At 40.3% G+C, this 21,367-nt stretch overlaps 1 protein-coding gene across 3 annotated transcripts; it reads right to left on the bottom strand.

The window, feature by feature from the left end:
• Positions 1-963: 963 nt before the first annotated feature.
• METTL22 (methyltransferase 22, Kin17 lysine) lies at positions 964-16,574 on the bottom strand. Of its 3 annotated transcripts, none has more exons than XM_075105317.1 (11): positions 16,360-16,574; positions 14,530-14,875; positions 11,753-12,100; positions 11,331-11,371; positions 11,101-11,245; positions 10,552-10,623; positions 9,893-9,946; positions 8,060-8,140; positions 7,011-7,113; positions 6,031-6,199; positions 964-4,507 (listed from the first exon to the last, which is right to left on the bottom strand). In XM_075105317.1, exons 2-11 carry the CDS (start codon positions 14,654-14,656, stop codon positions 4,472-4,474), a joined length of 1,176 nt encoding a protein of 391 aa, XP_074961418.1. In that variant the 5' UTR covers positions 14,657-14,875; positions 16,360-16,574; the 3' UTR covers positions 964-4,471. The 3 variants fall into 3 exon arrangements, with proteins under 3 accessions (XP_074961418.1, XP_074961421.1, XP_074961419.1); XM_075105320.1 differs by lacking the exon at positions 16,360-16,574 and adding an exon at positions 15,150-15,913; XM_075105318.1 differs by lacking the exon at positions 16,360-16,574 and adding an exon at positions 15,439-15,529.
• Positions 16,575-21,367: the final 4,793 nt, after the last annotated feature.

Consider the following 21,367-nt stretch of genomic DNA (forward strand, 5'->3'; position numbering starts at 1 on the left):
CAATGCTCATTCAAAAGTCACACAGAATTTCAAGTTCTTATTTTGACCAGTATATGTGTCATCCGTGTTCCTCTTAAGAAAGGATAAAAGGACAGGGATGCCTGCCATCTTCATCTGAAGTGTGGAGACTAAGAAAGGAGACGTTATTTGCCCATACACCAGAGCAAAAATCAGTTTGTTTCAAACAACATTCCTCCTGGAAGATTACGCGTCCATCCATTACGCTTCCCAACAAAACTGTGACACTCCTCTCCTTTATCAGAAATAAGTGCACTGCTAGAGTTCCACAGGTTCCTCTCCACCTCCTCTGCATTCCTCTCTCCCCAAAACGGCCCACCTGCCTGACCAACCAGACTATGCCAACCAGATTCAGAAGTGTTCCCAAGTGCAGAATGGTTTTATTTAGCAAAGGAGAAAGTCAGCTTTCCAGATGAAATCTTTCCAAACTTAGTTCCACAGCAGAGCAGAAACATTAATAAATTTTAGATTAAGCACCTACCTTCTCTTCCTTCCCCTTCAGAGAAACAAAGGACTTGCAGGAATGGGCGATACTGACTAGAAACATTTACTAATTCCCTTTTTTTCCCTCCTAGCTATGAGGTGATCAGAAAGAAGTGTATGCATAGGCCAGCAGAGTTCTTAAGGGTTTTACAATGAAACATGCAAACTCTTTCCCAGCAGCTCACAAGTCCAAGACCATCCAACCTGACATTGAATCACTTGACTTTTCCATAAGGTGTATGACTTGAAAGCCTCATGCAATTTACACTGGACTGTTGTATACATACCAACATTCTCCCCCTCTCAATCATATTTTCTCTCCTTCCCATCTGGCTAAAAATCACGGTAAATTGTCTCTAACACAGAGCAAAACACAGGTGTAAGACAGGACTGCCAAAAAAATTTAAGAACATTACCTGTTATAATTTTTCAAAATTTAGATGCATCACCACAGGCGCATACTATTTTTTAAAATCATACTTTATTAGAAAAAAAATCCTTCTTGATTACATAAACACAGATAACGTGCTCAAGGCATTATCATTTTAGGCACTAACCTGATTTCCAATCAAAATCTGTATGCTCAAGACTAAACAATTCTCCACTTTTAATCATCTTAATAAACAATGATCTGCTAAAGGTGTAAATCTGCATGATGAGTTCCGAGAACAACCACCACGTAGGACATATTTAAAGCATGATTAAAGTCTGAAGTGAGAAGGTGGCATCTGTACTTAATACCCTTAAGTAGCAGTGGACAACCCTCTGGCAATACAGGCTATATTATTTCTCATAAACACTGCAAATCTAGGGCATTGTGAGACTCTCATGATTCTTGTGTTCTTAAAGTTGTGGCCTATTTTTGACTATTCCTTGTCATCAGTGATAAAGAGTCATATCCAAATTCACAATTTGGCCTTTAGATCTCAGCCACTGAATCCCCACAGCTGTTGTTTCACTTCAATAGAAAGATTAACTTTATTTCTTTAGGAGGAAATTCTGCTTCAGCTTGCTTCCCAAGCAGCCATGATATTTCTATTTTCTCAACCAAAAGATACAAGTATAAAAGTCTTTTTCAGATGTTAATTTAAGACAGCTGCGGTAAAGTGGCTGAACTCTACATTTAAAAGATCTACAGTATCCCTCTACCTAGATGAATTTCTGTTCATAATTCCAAAGACTTTCAGAAGTCCTATGCAAGTAAAAATTTTCTGTAACTGCACACACTATTTCACATCAGTTCAAATTAATTTCTTGCTACAGCCTTCAAAACATTACTACTTAAATAAGCAGTTACATTCAAATCCAGTTATTTTTGGTTACTCTACCCAAGTTAGTAACTCTACAAAACTAAAAAAACCCCACTAGTTTGGGAATCTTTGGATTAAAATACAGTTTTGTATCTTTGAAGTTCAAATGAGGGTTCTGAGAGAGAAGTTCTATATTAATCTAGGCAGACATATGCTAATATAATGTAATTTTTACTTTGATTATACTTACAGGAAAAGGCCATCATCATCTAATAACCTTTCATCTCCTTAAAGAACACACACAAAGAAGTCTTCATACACATATGCAGGTTATGAAATAAGTGACCTAGAACAATTGAACTAAACCAAAATGTAAAACAGATTTTCAAGAAGTCAGCCAGATACTTCTAATATAATGTATGCACACTCCCACGAGTCACAGGCCGGAACAGCTTAATCACTGATACTCTCATAATGCTAAAGAATCCAGCAGGCACAAGAATTTCCATGACAGCATACACATGGCGAGTGATATGAACACAATTTTACACATAAAAGTACAAATAATAACACATGAGAGATTTGATCAATATGTTGTACTTTAATCCAAAAACTAAGATCCTGAAGGCCCCATTTGTATGGGCAAGACATTCTTGATGACCTCCTCCTCCCCAGCCTCACATGTATACATTGAAGATAGAATTCCAAACATTTTAAGAGTGGTACCATATCACTTCACACATTACCTTCCCCACCCTCAGCCTTGCAAGGACAGAATAGCTTAAATTTTCAGCAGGACAATACAGCTCCAAGACCTCTGTGGAATATTTTTAGAGGCTCAAACAAAATGCATCTCATTTCCTTTCAGTCCAGACGGCAGCCCTAAACTAGAATGATTTAGATAGGACAAACTGAAAATGAAGGACTAAGTTTCATAAACAGATTGGTTAAAGAAAAGTTCATGAAAGACAAACCAGTCTTCCCCAGAAGTGTTTCACAAAGGTCCATAAATATAAATTTGCGGGACAACCAGGGGATGGGGCTCAGCCAGCATGGGTTTACTAAAGGGAGGTCGTGCCTCACTGACCTGGTCTCCTTCTATGATAAGGTGACCCGCTTGGTGGATGAGGTGAAGGCTGTGGATTTTGCCTACTTGGACTTTAGTAAGGCCTTTGACTCTGTCTCCCACAGCATTCTCCTGGAGAATCTGGCTGCTCACGGCTTGGACAAGTGCACTCTGCGCTGGGTTAAAAACTGGCTGGACAGGCAAGCCCAGAGAGTTGTGGTGAATGGAGTCAAATCCAGTTGGTGGCCGGTCACGAGTGGTGTTCCCCAGGGCTCACACTGTTGGGGCTAGTCCTGTTCAATGCCTTCACTGATGATCTGGATGAGGGGGTTGAGTGCACCCTCAGTAAGTTTGCAGATGACACCAAGTTGGGTGGAAGTGTCGATCTGCTGGAGGGCAGGAAGGCCCTACAGAGGGACCTGGACAGGCTGGATCATTGGGCTGGAGCCAACGGTAGGAGATTCAATAAAGCCAAGTGCCGGGTCCTGCACTTGGGTCACAACAACCCCATGCAATGCTACAGGCTTGGGGAGGAGTGGCTGGAGAGCTGCCTGGTGGAAAAGGACCTGGGGGTGTTGGTCGACAGCCGCCTGAACATGAGCCAGCAGTGTGCTCAGGTGGCCAAGAAGGCCAATGGCATCCTGGCTTGTATCAGGAATAGTGTGGCCAGCAGGAGTAGGGGAGTGATCGTGCCCCTGTACTCAGCCCTGGTGAGGCCACACTTCAAGTACTGTGTTCGGTTTTGGGCCCCTCACTACAAGAGGGACATTGAGGTGCTGGAGCGTGTCCAGAGAAGGGCAACAAAGTTGGTGAAGGGTCTAGAGAACAAGTCTTATGAGGAGAGGCTGAGACAGCTGGGGGTGTTTAGTCTGGAGAAGAGGAGGCTGAGTGGAGACCTTATTGCTCTCTACAACTACCTGAAAGGAGGTTGTAGGGAGGTGGGGGCCAGACTCTTCACCCTAGTAACAAGTGATAGGACGAGAGGAAACAGCCTCAAGCTGCACCAGGGTAAGTTTAGGTTGGATATTAGGTAAAACTTCTTCACCGAAAGGGTTGTCAGGCATTGGAACAGGCTGCTCAGGGAGGTGGTGGAATCTCTGCCCCTGGAGGTATTCAAAAGAAAGGTAGATGTGGTGCTTGAGGATATGGTTTAGTGGTGGACTTGGCAGTGATAGGTTAGCGGTTGGACTCGATATTAACAGTCTTTTTCCAACCTTAACAATTCTATGATTTTATGAAATAATGCGGAACTAGGATGAGACGAAGAATAATGTCCATGTCCAGAACACTAAAAAGGAAAATGCATGACGTCTGCATATCAGTCACATGGAAAAGGTTAAAATACCTTTGTCAGACTCTAAGACCTAAGTCTTCAATCCTGAAGAGCAAGCCACCGTGTCACTGCCACTGTTCAGCATACAGCATGTACTCTGAAGATCAACATTAAACAATTTTGTTAAATAAACAGCAAAGAAACCACATCCTAGGTGCCAAAGCCAAAACTTGCTGAAGTAAAGCAAATATGCATAGCAATATTTTCTGAGAACACAGTTCCACGAGGAAAATGGTTTTCACGGGATGAAAATCCATTTTAACAAAACATCAAAAAAGCCTTTATCCTTAGATAAAGATCTTCTATTTTCTCACGCCCCTGTTATGTTAGCTGTTCAGCAACGATCTTCCACAATTCCTGTAGGAGTGGAAAAAATACATACAGGTATTTTCTCAGATCAGTAGGTTGTCATTATGAAAAAGTTCAACATGCCCACTTGAAGACAAGTTTTAAGACACACGTTATATCTCCTCCTACAGAGAGTATCCATCTGTGGACAGATACTAAATCCATCTATGTAATTTCCTAGAACAACCACCAAATTATCTTTGAGACATATTTCTTCATTCTTATAGCATGATTTTTTAAAATAAATTAATATCATTCAAATAATTAAAAAAAAAAATTTCATTGGTCTGCATAACCTTCTGCAGTATTTTAAATTATAATATTGCTCTTTTTCTTAGCCTGTGTTGACAAACGCTTTCAATAATGCTAGTAAAAATACAATTGAAAAAATACTCAATTTACTGAGGAATCAAGGTCTCACAAATGCTTGTCTTATACGCACACTTGCGTCTCTATCTATTGGACAATGAATATGAAAACCAGACTATTTCTGTAGAATAAAAATGTATACACTTTGTCTGCTAGACAAAAGATTAATAAGCAGACTAACACATACCCTTCACCATGACATCTTGAATTGTGGCAATACACTTCATGATAAATTAGAAACTTAGGAGGTGTTTTAAAAATGCATATATTTCAAAGACCAGTAGCCTTCTGCAAAAAGGCTAGGGAATGAGTTTACATATTTAGGTATAATCCAGGTTACATTTATAGACTTGTAAAGCTTTTTTTTTTTTTTTTTTTTAAGTTTTGCATGCATGTTTTATGCCAGAAGGTATCAGCATTAAGTAAAATAAATCTCATGATGTAACTGTGGCCACCATAATCTTATGAGGCATACATACTGCAGAAGACACAGCAACAGTATGTTGACTACAGGAACACCATTTCTTGCTAACAGATTTGCAATCCAGTACAAGATTTGCATGTTCTCTAAAAAGATCTGTTAGACTGTATTGTTCTAGAAGCTAGCAAGCTATTAGCTACTGTGCGTAACATTTGTGCGAGCAGACAAATGGGAAAAAAAATAGAGAAAGAACCATAAGTTCTTTGGAGGTGGATAACTACAAAAATTATATCTGATGTTTCTGAATAACAGAAGTTTACAGCTAACTGACTTCTTCATATATATTTAACTTTATTTCCTGAACCGGGAAAGGAATTACTAAAACTATGGAATGAAAGCTCTTTTACAAGCAAATAAATTAGAAGAGATATTGGTCCCATTTTCTAGTCAATCACAAAAACTGCATTTTATGAAGTAATGGAGGTTGTTTCTTAACCTTTGAGGAAATCAGTGGCTTAGGTTGCACTCTACTGCTGCTGATAGAAAAGGCAATATTATGTCAATCTCAGTATAGATTACACAAGCACAAACAAGAATCATTTTAAAACAAAAAGCTAAATGGAAATAAATGAGAATGTAATCTTTATTCTCCTGTTCTTACTTCATGTTAAGTAAACAGCTGAAAACTAATTTGAGATGATTAGCCCAACACATTACATTTATTTTAATGAATGCCGCTTACCAACTGCTCGATTCGTTCATAAACGAGAAACTGGCAGAAATCAAGCTTAATGGGCTCTGCAGTATATTTCATTTTTCTATCTTGGAGGTTCTCCAAATCATTCAGAGTATTTCTAAAATGACTGTAGGCTTCGCATGTAACATCCATATGTCTTAAAGTGAAGTTCAGCCTGGCAAGAGAATATTTAATTTAAAATGTCTCTCCTATACGGGCACCTTAAGTAACTATGTAACTTCCCTCAGCTAATTGGAAATTGTGGGTCTTCTCAGTATAATTAACTAACATGAGTAGCAAAAAAAAGGTAACACCACCCCCACCCCCATTCCTTAAGAGTGGACAAGACCTACATTACCATAAAGACACCAGTAACTCTTGGATGAATCCTTCCATTGATTTTGAGGCATTTTGCCATAGCAGAATCATTGGCTTGGCTTCCCAGACAAACACTTGGCAACAAATCATATGAACAGTTATTGCTTACATATCTCCAGAGATTTAAGCAAAGCCTATTTATCTATGAGTTGATGAACGGACTGTAGTAGCACATGACTACTTAAAAACATTCAACAATTCCTTGAAAGAAAACACAACAAATTGTTATGGGGTACTCAAGCTGGGAAACATATATCCTAATTCTAAGCCCCTTCATTCCATTCTATGACTTCAAAAACATACAGCAAACATTGTCAGGCATTACACAATACACCAGTTTAGTCACATATTTACAGAGGTTATCTGCTGCAAGACAAAGGTAGAACAACAAAAGCCGAACTCCTGTGAAAGCCAAGTTCTGAACTGATAAAAATTAAGCACGTATAAAAACAAATGCTTGTCTTGAGCGTATACTGCAGCTTGTGATCAACTAAACCAATGAAAATCAGAAGCTTACCTTCAATCAAATGTTTCTTTGTTTCTTCCATATAAAGAAAGAATGTAAATTCTTTAGTGCTTTTTATTTTAAGTTCTTGGCAACAACTTACCTCTTTTCTAACGCTAGGTAAATTGTGCAAGAATTTCTCAAGTTGTGTGTGATTCTATACAGCATTCTGAACAAGGCATCTGTCAGGTCATCATCATAGAACACTACAAAAAAAAAAAGATTAAGAGCATAAAATATGCATGTTTAAGTGTATTATCTACTTAAGTCTCAGGTATGAAACAACAACAGGCCTTAATCTGATTATTCTTAACAAACAAGTCACTATTTTAACGAAATCCCAAAGTATATTTTTAATGGCAACAACTGACACTGTAATAGTATGCACTACTGCTATTTATGTCAGACTTTAAGACTTCCCTCATATCAATGGGTATCACTTCTGTCAGACAACTTACAGAACTTTAACAAGATTTCTCTCAGCCTGGAAATATCTTACTGCAAAGCTAAACAAGACAGGGTAACACAATGTATAGGGCTTAATTTCTTACAAAAAATACAAAAAAGGCAGCAACTAATAGACCATTATAACCATATCTCGTTGGAAAGCAGTCTTGCAACACCTTTCAGTATAATAACTAAAAACAATCCTCATTTATGTGTCAAAACAACAATGGTTTTCCCATACAGATAAGCTAGCCTGTTATTTTTCATTCTTTCACTTAAGCAAGAAAAAGACCAGGGCGGGGGGGGGGGAAGGGCACAGACTCTATGGAGAAGTGGAGCACCTGAAAATGTTTTCACAGAGGTTATCAGATGCAAGACAAAGGTAGGACAACAACACTCTTCTGAAAGTCAAATTCATCACTTATTTGTGATTATGTTCTTTGAGTAATTTATTTAGCCGCAAATAATTACCATACCAAATGAAAGAAAAAGCTAGTAGTTTTCAACATCTGTTCTCGTCTTGCTAATTCAGAATGTAAATACAATTATTTAAAAAAAAAATACAGGCAGGAACACTAAAAGCAGAGCTTTGACAGATTAGGTAAGGATCTAACCTATTAGATTTTAAAAGCAAACTAGATGTTTAAATTATTACTCATAATGCTCAAGTGTTTGATTTAAAAGCTCACTGTTATATTTTCCTACCATCAGCTGCCATTATCACAGTACAGTGCTCATGCAAATCAGCAATCTCTTCTTCAGACCAGCTGTAAGGAGATTCAGGATCTGTAACAAAGAATATGACTTTGGCTTACATGGTTAAATGTCTCAAATGATTGATAGCTGGGAAAAAGGAACGTTTTAACTCTCATGGTCATCTGCTACTCCATAAAGGGGCACCCCGCTGAAGGTAAATCAAAACCTCCCTCTATTCATTTTCTGAAGTTCCCTACAGTCCGTTGCTTTCTCTGCACTATGTCCAATCCTCCCAAGGCTGACTGGCAAGAGTAAGTTTTCTTTGACCTTAGATATTATAACCAATTACTACCCTGTAGTGAGATCACAGATTGACTAGATTAAAATAAACATTGCTTTATCTTTGTCTGAGTTTTGATTAAGCTTCCTACTTCATCATGCTTTTTAAAATTTAGACTTTGTTAAAATATAGAAAGCTTGTCTGAAAGCCTAAAAAACATAAAGCCTTTTCAACTGGCAGTAGCAAATGTTTTCGTTAACCAGAATTTTTTGAGGCCCAAGAGAGGCTTTTGAATGCATAAAGCATGTTTCCACTCGCTTAAATAGTTTTTCTATTTTTTAGAAGTATTACATCAAATCCAACTGACGATATACATATATATATTAAAAAAACTCTATAAGTAGTGTCCTGGTTTCAGCTGGAATAGAGTTAAATTTCTTCATAGTAGCTAGTATGGGGCCATGTTTTGGATTTTTGCTGGAAACAACAGTGATAATGTGGAGATGTTTTAGTTGTGGCTAAGTAGCGCTTACACTGGTCAAGGACTTTTTCAGCTCCCCGTGCTCTGCCGGGTGCACAAGAAGCTGGGAGGGGGCACAGCCAGGACAGCTGACCCCAACTGACCAACGGGATATTCCATACCATATGGCGTCATGCTCAGTGTATAAAGCTGGGGGAAGAAGGAGGGGGGGACATTTGGAGTGATGGCGTTTGTCTTCCCAAGTAACCGCTACGCGTGATAGAGCCCTGCTTCCCTGGAGTTGGCTGAACACCTGCCTGCCCATGGGAAGTGGTGAATGAATTCCTTGTTTTGCTTTGCTTCCACGCGCAGCTTTTGCTTTACCTATTAAACAGTCTTTATCTCAAACCACGAGTTTCCTCACTTTTACTCTTCCAATTCTCTCCCCTGTCCCACCAGGGGGGAGCGAGTGAGCGGCTGTGTGGTGCTTGGTTGCTGACTGGGGCTAAACCACGACAAGTAGGCTTCATATAACTAAGTGCTACAATTCTGTGTGGACCTTGCAATGTTACTCAAGTTAGTTGCCTTTATTTTGCTAAAAGCAGCAGAACACATTCCTTTGGCAAATATTTAAAATATAACACATTCACCACTACATTTGGAACAAGTATTTATATATCTTCAAATCATCACTTACCCTCCCCCACCACCTTTTGTAGTTTTGTATTCATGCAGTCATAAGCCATACAATACCATCACATCAAAGTCTGGATTACAGTAACCCAAATCCACGTCACTGTGCCTGGATCCCATTATCACCACATAACACGCACATCTTGTTTGTACGTCTGGTTTTTACCTAAGTAAAGGACAGCCACCACTTGCCTATTCTCAACCTGTCAGTAAGCCCTTCCGTATTCACACGGCAATGATTCACCCAAAGACAACCGCATACTTTCAACCATTTTTCCAGAGGCATGTGTGCTGGAAGAATTACTTCATGAACAATGTAATAAGCATTTCTTGATGGCTCTGAAGGGGAAAAAAAACCCCAAAACAAAACACCAAACCCCACCCAAAAAAAAACACTGTAACTACCTACCAGTGCAGAACTCATCTTTCAGCCAGTCCAGTTCCTTTACTTTAACTTCCCCTCCTGTGGGCAAAGAAAGATCACATCAGTCACAAATAGCCTTTCAGACAGTACCTAAGCAAAAGTAAAGAGTCAAAACCTGTACTGGAACAAGTGATGAAGATATAATATGAGGACATATGAAACAAGTACAGTTGAACATGAGATCATTTACTGTACAAACCCAGTCACCTACTCACAAGAGAACAGGGTGTACTTAAGGATCAGAAAGACAACCTGTGTTCTCTTTTATATGTCTCACCTGCAAAATACTTCTCCTTCCCAGAGTTCAACCTCTCTCATTTACACTGTTTATGTGTGACCCTTGACAGCTGGGTATCTGTGATCCTCCCAGGTACCTCAGCAAAACTCACACAATGACTGTGTAGGAACTACAGCTGGTCTTAACTGCTGACCAGAGAAAAAGCGTATTTGGCACTTCTCAAAAGGAAGCTGTCCCATTACAGACTACATAGAGATATCTTGCATATTTCTTTTTAGTCACTTTTAACCAAGACAAAAATTTAACTTTACTTGTGAATATGCTAGGTAGTCGATGACTGTGCTGTTTAATCCCAAAGTAGTCCATATATAGGCAACTGTGCAAATGCTGACTGTATGGCACTTACTTCCTGGCTCCATCAGGTGTTTGTTTAATGCAACATTTTGCTCACACATGGCCAGAAGATCTTCACCAACATCTGGAAAAAAGTGATAATGATATTCAAAATAAGAATATTTTGCATGGGCTGTGCATGCCCCTGACCTCTCAGACTAATACTCTAAGTTTCTCTCAAGCTGACAAAATGAAGGAAAATTCCAAGCAACTCTATGCACTGATGATTGCTTCCCTAGCATCCTTCCTGCTTTTGTCTTTCTGACTAAGCTCTGAGCCACCCTTGAAGAAAGAAGTTAGATCCCTATACTACCTATTTTAATCTAGGAATACTATCTTGAGTTCACAGCAATGTATTTTGCTTTTAAACTCTTGTGCTTATAAGTAGTACTGCTTTTTCAATTTGTTGAGAAAGTGCTTGTTATTCTTCAATAAACACAACTTTATACACATTAATAAGAATTATTAATTAAAACTGAACAGATGAGGATGAAAATCCTAGGATGAAAGCAATGCTTTGCGAAGTTTCATAAAAATATTTTAGTGAAAATAACTGCCTTACCAGTGCAATAAACTCTCTTGGCAACCATTCCCATGATAATGCTTGTAATTCCAGTGCCACCTCCAAGCTCTAGCACCGAGCAACACCTGAACGTGTCCCGTTTAAACAGAATGTAATCAGCAAGAAGAAAGGCAGCACGCCAGACCTGTGGATAAGAGAAGCAGTTAAAACTGAGTAGATTTTGAAGCACAACACATGAACAGCAAGATACTACAAGGCAGAATACATACTTGTTTACCGACATCTTCTAAGGGGGTTGCCATAGTATGTTCTGTGAAAATGAAAGTAGAGTATGAATAATTATCTCAAAATGTTGTTTAAATGAAGTTCCATAGTGGCAAATTTGAAAATCAAATCATGCTCCCCTTTCAAATATAGAACTAAACACTCTTTGTTCTATATGATAATGCTAGATAATGCTGGAACTCCTACTCTAAGGAACACAGAGTTTCCCATGGTATACTATTGCCCAAATCACTTCTGGAGAAAAACGGTAAATTTTTAAAATATTTACAATATCACAGTATTATGTTTGTTTGATTATTTAATTTCACTTAACAACTGCTGTTCCATTTCTAAAGAAAACATTTTTCTTTTGTTTTACACAAACAAAATATTTATTCCATTTCTCCTTGACTCTAAGCCTGTTTACCTATTTTAACAACATCACTGCAAGTGCATTCTTGTTCTTCATCTTCAAAAGCATCTTCTTTCCCTTTCATCAGAATTACAGGATACACTCTATCCCTCAAAAGATCCTCCGCTTCTAAATCAGAGGCACTTCGAGGTCTTCTGACCACTTCCAAGTCTCCATCATCATCTAGCAGAGCTTCCACTCCATTATTTAATTCTCTTTCTTTCTTTAGATTATTCCTGTCCTTGTCACATAGTTCATCTCTGCTTCTGTACTGGTGTTCTCTTTCTGTTGTAGCTTCTCTCACATATTTCTCAGATGCCAAATCTTCTGTGTTCCAAAGGAGTTTGAAATATGACAGGAATACTGTAAGAACACAGGGAGGGAATGGAAGTTAAACATTAGGTGGGAACAGAATCTATGTGCAACTTCCACATGTATGAAATTTGGTATGCATTTCACATATTAAAATCTGGCGGATAAGAAAATAATAGAGATAACTTGAAATATAGTTCAATTTGCTACAAATAAATATTTTTGTTATTAAGTTCTGTCAGTAGCAATAAATGAAACACTTTCAAAGTCTACTGGCTGACTCAGCATCTACTCAGTCACAACACACTTTCATCTGACTTAGCAACACTTATTTTAATAATTTTTACAATTGTTTTAAAAGGCTATAGGAATTCAAGCAACTTCAAGCCTTAAAATCAGCTTAGTATGAGTATGAGAGAACAGAAATAAGCTCACAGGAGACAGCTTGCTGAAGCTGGACATGGTGACACTTTTTTTTTTAAAAAAAGAGTCTTCAAACTAAATCTTTGATTATATTAAATAAGGCCATTGTTCTCAAGAAACCAACTAATCAAAAACCTTTTGCAACCATCATCCAGCAACATCAGCATCTAGTAAAAATTTTAAGCTATCCAAACACACAACTTGCAATTTTAATTATAGGAATCTGTATTTTCTGAATACAACAAGAGGAAGAACAAATATTTGTCCTTCCATCTACAGTCGATCTCAGCTCTACAACAGTGCTTATGCACTGTGCTTGACTAAATGTGCCAGTCATGGAACACAGGATTATGGATTTCCATTTGGCTACTCTGGTACAAAATTGGTGTTTGTAGACATCTTAGGCTGGGTACTATTATTCCAAAATCACACACAATATGTTGAGACTTCAGAAAAAGATAACCAAGAATAGGACTAGTGAAAAAGGTCAATACCAGCAAGATTCTAAGAACATCTTAGAATCATGTTCATTCACACCAAAGGGGAAGAGATAAAGTGCTTGCCACCACTGCTTTCAACAATTTCACAATTTATGGAGATCTATTCCAGTTTCTTTAGAAAGCAAGATATTCAACGTCGGTCTACTGTAACCTGAATAGTCCTTCTCTAGAGAGACCATCTTCAGCTAGATCTAATAAAATCTTCACTTTATCATTCACGCTATCCTAGCATGAGGAATTTTCTAAGTCATCTACTGTTTGCCTGACAACCAGATTAAACCAATTTGCATATTTCACAAACTAGAGGATGCCATCAATGAATGAAATACTTTTGTTCTCCAAGTCCACTCTGATCCTCTGCATGTTCTATGGCATTTCAAAAGGTGTAAGGTAAAACTGACCCAAAGCAGAAGAGACTAAATCCCCATGAGGTTCCCTAAAAACCAGCAAAGTGACAGTGGCAGATTGTCATCGTATTTGTTAGAGTAAAAGCTGTCATACTAAAATCCAATTCTTGTCATAATAAATAAAGGAACTTCCCAGACCAACTACATTCAGAGTAAGTAGCACATGCTGTCATTTCATTCTTTTGAAAAGTTCTTTGCATCAAGCAAAATCACAGCAAACAAAAACCGAACAGCATGAAGACACACCACAGCATTAATTACCTAGCTTTGATCTGATCAGGGTCAAAATTATTATCCACTTTGTCAAGCCTACTTTTATAATTTTTTACATTGTCTTATACCAGAACAGCTGCAAAAGTTTTTCTTTTTATGTCACAACTGGGTTTGATAAAACAATTAACAGTCTGTCACAGCAGGAGCAGTACTTTTCTACCGAACATTTTACCAGCAGCTTCAAGGTCAGTTTCACTGACAACTTTATAGAAACCTACAAGCTGGCAATCAGGCAGAGGCACCTGCCAATTAACTTCCACTACAGCCTTGATCCCTCAAATTACGTAAGTCAGTCAAAACCACTGCTATTTTGAGCTTTCTTGTTGCCAGTTTTTTTAAAACAAAAAAAACAGACAAAGCTGTTAGGCTTCTCTGGACTTGATGGTAAATCATCACAAAAAAAAGATATTATAAAAATCTATAATTACTCATAATTTTTATTTTAAACTTCAGTTACACTATTTAAAACCCCTGGCTTCTCAGCTTTTTGTCTGTATGCCAGAAACATCCCAACTTTTTAACATGATTCCCAAAGTGCTATATTACGATAATAAATGAACAAATAAATAAATAAAATTAAACCTGCAAGCAAATTAATTTGGTTACTTCTCAGGAAGTAACTTAAGATTTCTTTTTTAAGATAGGCTGTCTACAAATTCTACATTAAAAGTAGTTTTCATTTCTGTAGGTAATTTCATGAGGATAATCCAGCTAGTGCTCTTCCTAAAGACTCAGTAGGCAGTGATCCTGGTTCTAACTGGACTAGAATATGTAATGATTAGTATCGACTATTCAAAGGAGGATTCAGACATTACAAGACATTACAAAGACATGAATATACTTACAACATAGCTCCATCAATCTAAACATACGTTACCTGGTTGACCAACTGCATTCAATCGTACCATGAGATGTCTTTTATTTGGACAGTGTAAGTGAACATCAGAAAGTACAGTGTCACTTTTAAATGTGGCGTTATCCATCTTCTGTCTTATGTCTACCATGATGTGCTGGTGAGAGGAACATCTTCAGTACTCAAACAGTCCCCTATGAAGTGCTGTCACAAAGTGATAGGTTACTCTTCTACTAACAGGCATCAAGCAACAGTTTTGCTCAGCAAAATGACCTCATGACAGTTTCTGAGAAGACCTCAGGCAAGACGTGACCATGCAAGCTCCACCATGCTCCCGCAAGACACCAAGTTGTGCATCAGGATATTCAACCTAAAACCAAACACAGACAGCTTTGAGTTACATCCTGGCACTGTTTGAACACTGCTCCAGCAATATTTTAGAAGACAAAAATCGCATTACACTGTCCAGTAAAACCACAATGCTCCAATGCGCTCTTTTACAATTCTCCAAAGAATAATCAAATACATAAATGCTACTAGCTCACTGGCAGACATCGCATATTTTAGGAAGAGCTACTAATCAGCTTATGTTAAAAACAGCTCTCCATGAAAAAATGGATGTTATCATTAACACACAGACTTACAATGCCAAGCCAAGGTCTTCAAAGGAACACAAGGCCTTGTATGTACAACTTCACCATATTAAGGGATCTTGTTCCTCATAGGGATCTCTGAATTTTCTCAGAAATTAACACAACTACCAAATGTGTTATTACTTAGCACCCCAAATTTTGAGTGACTGCCCTTCCTGGAAAAAATTCAGCTGCTTTTATATGCCTCCATTAATTGGGCAGCTAATGCCTCCTGTTGTTGGTGCTCTTTATTCTTCCCCAGAAAAAAAAAAATAGAGACACCTGAACTCATCCGCATTACCTCATGTTCAAGGCTGAGTTGTCTCTCTGTCCTACAGCACAAACAAATGAATTACCTCTTATGAAAAGAAAAATAAAGAGGGCATTTATTTCCCTATGTTCTACAAAACTTGACGTTTTGTGAAGGGTGTCTGAAACACTGATGAACCATAGATCTGAAAACAAAATGTGTCTTTGAAAACTGAGATTACAAGCTTAGATCACACACACACGTGTATGCAAATCACTAAGCATTATATGAATTATTTAGTTAGCAAAGACATCCAGGTCTCATCAGCTATTAAGACCTCTAATCCCCTCACATAAAAACTGTTGATGCTATTTCCTATATTGCCACTAACATCTTGGAAGATTAAGCTAAATTTTCCATTACCTGCTTGTGCCTGAGTAAGATCATAAATATATAGGGTTAAAATGCTTCAAGTTGTACAGGCAGCCTCCATAACTTTAGTTATCAAGTTCTGTTAACTTTCGCAAAACCTAGCCCACCCTCCCATCCTGCCCTTTGCCAGCAGAAACCTGTGCACAAACTGCACCCGGACTCGAGGCAAAGCAACAAAACGCGGCGCCTCCACCGCCCGCGGAGGAGAGAGGCCTCCGCAGGGCGCCCTTCCGCCGCCGGGGCAGAGCCCGAAGCCCCCGCGCTCCGGCCCACCCAGAGCCTGCTCCTCCCGCGGCGCCGCCGCCCCCGGCGCGGGCAGCGCCAGCGCGGCTCGCTGGCAGACCCCGGCCCTGCCGACATCGGCGGGCTGCCAAACGAGGCCTCCCCCCGCCCCCGGGGCCGTGCGGCCGCAGCCGCGCAGCCCCCCCCGGCCGGGGAGCGACTCTGCAGGAAGGGGATGGCTGCAGGGAGTGGTCCACGACGCCGCCGAGGCGAGAGCGTCCCCTCGGCCGGCCGGCCCGCCCCTCCTACCGCCCCCACCTGCCGCCATTTCGGGAGCGACGGCCCCTTCCGCCGCGTTCTGCTACCGGCAGCCTCGCCGCGCCCGAGCGACGGCCTCGGATGGCTGTCTGGGCCGGGCCGGGCCGGGCCGGGCCGGCGGGGTACGGCCGTCCCTATCGCCGGGGCCGCGCCGCTCGCCCCGCAGACGCGGCGGGCGGCTGTGCCGGCGAGCTCCGCCTGCCGCAGCCGGGCCCGGGCCAGGCACGCGTGCGCCTGCTGGTCCCTGCCCCGCTGACGGCTGCGCGCCGCGGCGCGGCTGCTCCGTGCCCGGGGCACAGCGTGAGCAGCAACCGCCCCTCACACTGCAAACGGCGCCGTGGGCTCTTCACCTGCGCCCACCGAGGCTCTTTACTTCAGAATCACCCAGCACTAAGCCCTAGGTAGAAATCTGCCTGGGGAGTCAGTAGAAGGAAACAGCAGGGTCTAAGTCCAGTCTTGCCACTAAAGCATCCGCAGCAGCTGCCCAGAGCATGAACCCCCGTTTCTTACCCCCAATTCTTGCATCACCTGCTTTCAGCGTTTTTTACCCTGTCTTGGTTCATATGCGATTCTGTGAAAAGCCTCCAAACAGCTTCAAAACAAAACCAGAAAAACTATATGGAGCCAAGTGGGCGTTTCTTCCTTAGCCCGAATAATGTCAGGACTACTACCACCGTGAGATTAGCTGAAGCAATAGCAGTATCTGCTCACTTTGGGCATAGCGGAGTTAGCTGCTCGACTCTGCAGTTTTCAACTAGGTATCGTGAACCAGGAAAAGTAAACAGAAGGCTTAGTTAGGTGTTGAGCAGGAACGCCATACCAGAGTGCTTTGGGAAACTTGAATAATAGAAATATATCTAACTTGCAGAGGTAGGCAAGAGCTGACTAGCAGCTATTAGTATCCATAATTTGGATCTCGGTGCCTTATGTAGTCAATGCACAGCTGAGCTCATCTACAGCCCAGAGCTGGCTGCTGGCCTGGCACTGAACGCGGGGGCTGCTGAGCCCAGCCATGCTGGCTGGCGGCAAGAGGTGTGCAGGCACAGAGCACCAGAGCAGCTGGACTCGCTGCAGCTGACCCATCTCTCTGCAAAATCATAGGCATAGATGTGCTCCAAACTCCCATGGGTATTCTAGTTAAGTTCCTCTGCAAGGGCTGATGAAGTTGTTCTTTCAGCAGGAGCATCCAGTTCAAAAGCGGGCATTTATGTATTAATTACTTGTTATATGAAACTCATATCAATTGTTACAGATGATCCTTGTATTTTTCTTGAGTGGATGCTTGTGGGGAAGAATGAATTAAAGAATTAATGCTGGTAAAAAGCCTTGGAATGTAATGCATAGTCTGTATTTATTTCTAGATGTCTGTTTCTCATCATCTGCATCCTTCTGTAAAGGCTAAGAATTATCAAGAGAATGAAGTAGTCTTTCCTTATTTTTACAGTCGAGTGTTGACCGGTAATGAAATGGAGATCCCTTATTGGAGTTTCTGTTGGGAATTCTATTGGATGAACATCTGACAAAAATGCTTTGGAGGTCTGTTTTCCTTTTATCTGGCTCTGTGAAAGAGCAGAATATTATTTTACTTCCTGTGGTGATATGCTGCCACATAAATTATTACTGCAGTCTCTCTCTGCCTCTATATTCCCCACTGCTATAAAGTGCTAACAACATGCAGACAAATTGGACTATATTTGTCACAAAATCTTACCAGTCTGCAACAAGAGACACTGGAATGCAAACTAAGTATTACTAGAGGAGTAGCTAAAAAGCGAGGTGTTTCACTACACTACACTACACAGGAGATTTTAAACACAAGGGTACATTATATGAGAAACGGAACTCCTATCATTTCTTTTCTAAAAAATGCAGTTACCTTATTTCACACACATATAATCATTAAGCAAAGCAGGAATACCTTGTGGCTGCAGACATTACAATGTGGGTTTAATGATAGTTCAGGGACAACATAGCTCTGGAGATGCATTTTCTGTACCACACACAAGAGGGCTTTGGCATCAAATTCCTGAGATCTACCTATTTTCTGAAGACTTTAGGATGGACCTCAGTTACATTTCCTATCTTCCTCACAACCATGTGAGCTAAGAATCTGCTTAAAGAAAGCATCCCAAGAGTATCCCTTAGTCATGCTGCACCAAGAATTAGGGGATGTAGGCTTCCCACATGATTTTTGCCCAATCCTTTCATGGCCCAAAGGACATTGCTAGGACAATTCCTTACAGAGTGTCTTCTAAAACACCAGCACTGCTGCAGGAGGCTCAGAGAAGAAGAAAACTATACAGCCAACCCTGCAAAATATGTATCACAGGGAAAATCTAATTCTTTAGGAGCAGAGAGAACAGAGCTGATTCTAAGAAGACAGGAATAACCAGATTAATTAATACACCACCACATATTTGATCTTCCACTGTGCAGTAGTATAGCCCTGATAGCTCATGATATCTTTCCAATATGTACTGTACTGTCTCTTCGCTTTTTTTCTTTCATTACATATCTACCAGACAGAAGCACATTCTGTGCTTTCATTAGGTCAGTAAAAACAAAATAAAAAACAAACTGAAGGCTGTCAGGAAGAAAAAATGTATCAGCCTTCATCATTTCAATCCTATTGTACTGGGGCTGTTGAAAGGAGATCTGCTGAACTAGTTTTCATTTCATCTTGTTTACTGGTATGCTGATGTGCAAAGCACTTGAGACAAGTTCCTTAAGCCATCAAGCAGCATGGAGAAATGTCAGCCAACACAGCGAACAAAAGGACTGTTGGTCTAGATGATAAATCAGTGAAGAACTTTGCTCTGCTCTCCAAGCATGTTTGGCACCTCAGTGTTGGTCACCAGGTTGAAAATTTCTAAATAACTGCTTTAAGTTGAGAAGTGTCTGAGAGGAATACCTGAAAAATAATTATAAAGGGGAACCACAACTGTCTGCTTTTTTTGTCTCCACATTCCTGAATATCCATTGGTCCTTCTCAGGGGAAGCTAAGAATCATACTGCCTCATCAGCAAGAAAACTGAATTACAAAGCACTAACATTGGCAGCACAGAGCTAAAATCCACAGTGATGTCTCTTTCACTAACTGTTTAGTGGTTTTTTATCAGATATGTTCACACTCTTTGACTATTGCATTTCTCCATGGGCTTATTCAGAACAATATTTGCATGCCTTTGACATCACCCCATCATGACTTCGCACATCCAACACAGGCTGATTTGCACGGAAGTTCTTCTGAGAGAGGCATGCATGTAACATCTCAGGTGATTCTCAGAACAATGTCAACCCAGTGACTACGGTTGCAAACACCAAAACATCTCTTTAGTCAGGGGAAAAGGAGCAAAACTAAGGTAAATTAAAAGCCCTCCATCACTCCCAAGCACATCAGATCCACAAAATACAAAAGCCACTCTGATTCTTCAGCAGCAATCAGGGATCATCAATTGTCTTTTAAATCAGTACCTCTACACTAGATTACAGTGAAGAACTGCAGAAAAGTGTTTTATATTTATGTGCTCTATACCAAATGCTCTCTTAAAATTTTAGCAAAGACTTTAACGTCGATCAATGCTCCAGAAAGTAAAAGTTCCATCCATGTGTTCTGCTCAGCACTACTTTTCATTACTTTTTCAAGCATGTCAGCCTAAGGAGGCAGTGGATCAGCCTCAGGCATTTCTCAGCCTTACACCTGTAGTGTAGTGCATGAAAAAGGTAAGGACTTTAATTTACCTCACATACCAGACAGCTTTACGGAGGTTTAACTGCTTGTTTTAAATGATGAATTGGGCCAATTTCATCCATTGACTGAGTCTCTCGAAGTCTATGCTAGAGATAAACTGGGCCTACTCAAGACAGTAATAATTAGATAATACAGCAGTTTATTACAGGCTCTTCACATCATTGGGTGTCATTCAATCTCAATTTAGATTCTCATTAGACCTGCTCCTCTCTGCTATCCTGTACTTCTCATCTCCCTCTGACTGCATCTCCTCTGTATTTGCTTGCACATACCATGGCAATGTAGCTGGACTAGCCAAAAAATGCTACTGTTCCTGTTGCTTAATACAATCCACCATCTTGTCTGCTGGCGTTAAGAATGTAAAAGTGTCCCGTAATCCCTTTGAAGCAAAGTCATACAGCTGAGGTCACCTTTATCATCTGCTTTAAGTGGGCAGTATTTCACTTACTCTGTAACAAATCAGACCTGTGCAATGGAAGTGAGACACTTTTATTAAACTAAGCACTTCAGCATCACCATTGACCTTGATACTGTGAAAAGTTTTTGTATCACACCCACCTCATTTGTCTCTTCCCTGAGCTGTTTTAGAGGCAGGCTGTTAATATAACCTTTGTTCACAGTTTGAGGATTCAGGTCAGGCTATTCTCTAAGACTCCTATAATTCTCAACCGTGTACTAAGCATTTGGGGCCTTATTATCTTAAAAAATTGCCTGGATAATTAACGTTTGGATAACACCCAAGAAGGAAAGTTTCAGTGTTGCTACATGTCTGCCTGTTTCTCCCTACTACATATGTACCACTCGATCCTGTGGAAGAAGCAAGAAACTGCAGCCTTTCAGAGACCAATTGGATGTGCTCAGCTGGGAATCACAGAGGTTGGACAAATGGTGACTGAAAAACACACTTAGGGAACTTCCTGCCTGGGTATGGACGGAGAACAGCCTGACTGGGTGTCAGAGCTGATGGGGAGACACACTTGGGCACCCAGAAAAGCCTGTGCAAAGCATTGCAATGCAGGAGACCACTTCAAGACTGCATGGCAAGGCAAAAGGAGAAGGCCCACGCTGTGAAAGTCGCAGTGGGCAAGATGGAAAAGTCCCATATTTTAACAGGATTTCTTTATTTTAAAAGCTGCTTTGCTCCATTTTTTTTTCTTGATAGGTCTTAGAGACCAAAGTTAATGCATCCTGCAATTCAGGGTGCTGAGACACTATGGGGGAATTTCTCTCAAGCTCTTTTTTTCCACATGCTTCTTC

This window comes from Phalacrocorax aristotelis, chromosome 10 (genome assembly GCF_949628215.1).
Source record: "Phalacrocorax aristotelis chromosome 10, bGulAri2.1, whole genome shotgun sequence".
NCBI classification, from domain to species: domain Eukaryota; kingdom Metazoa; phylum Chordata; class Aves; order Suliformes; family Phalacrocoracidae; genus Phalacrocorax; species Phalacrocorax aristotelis.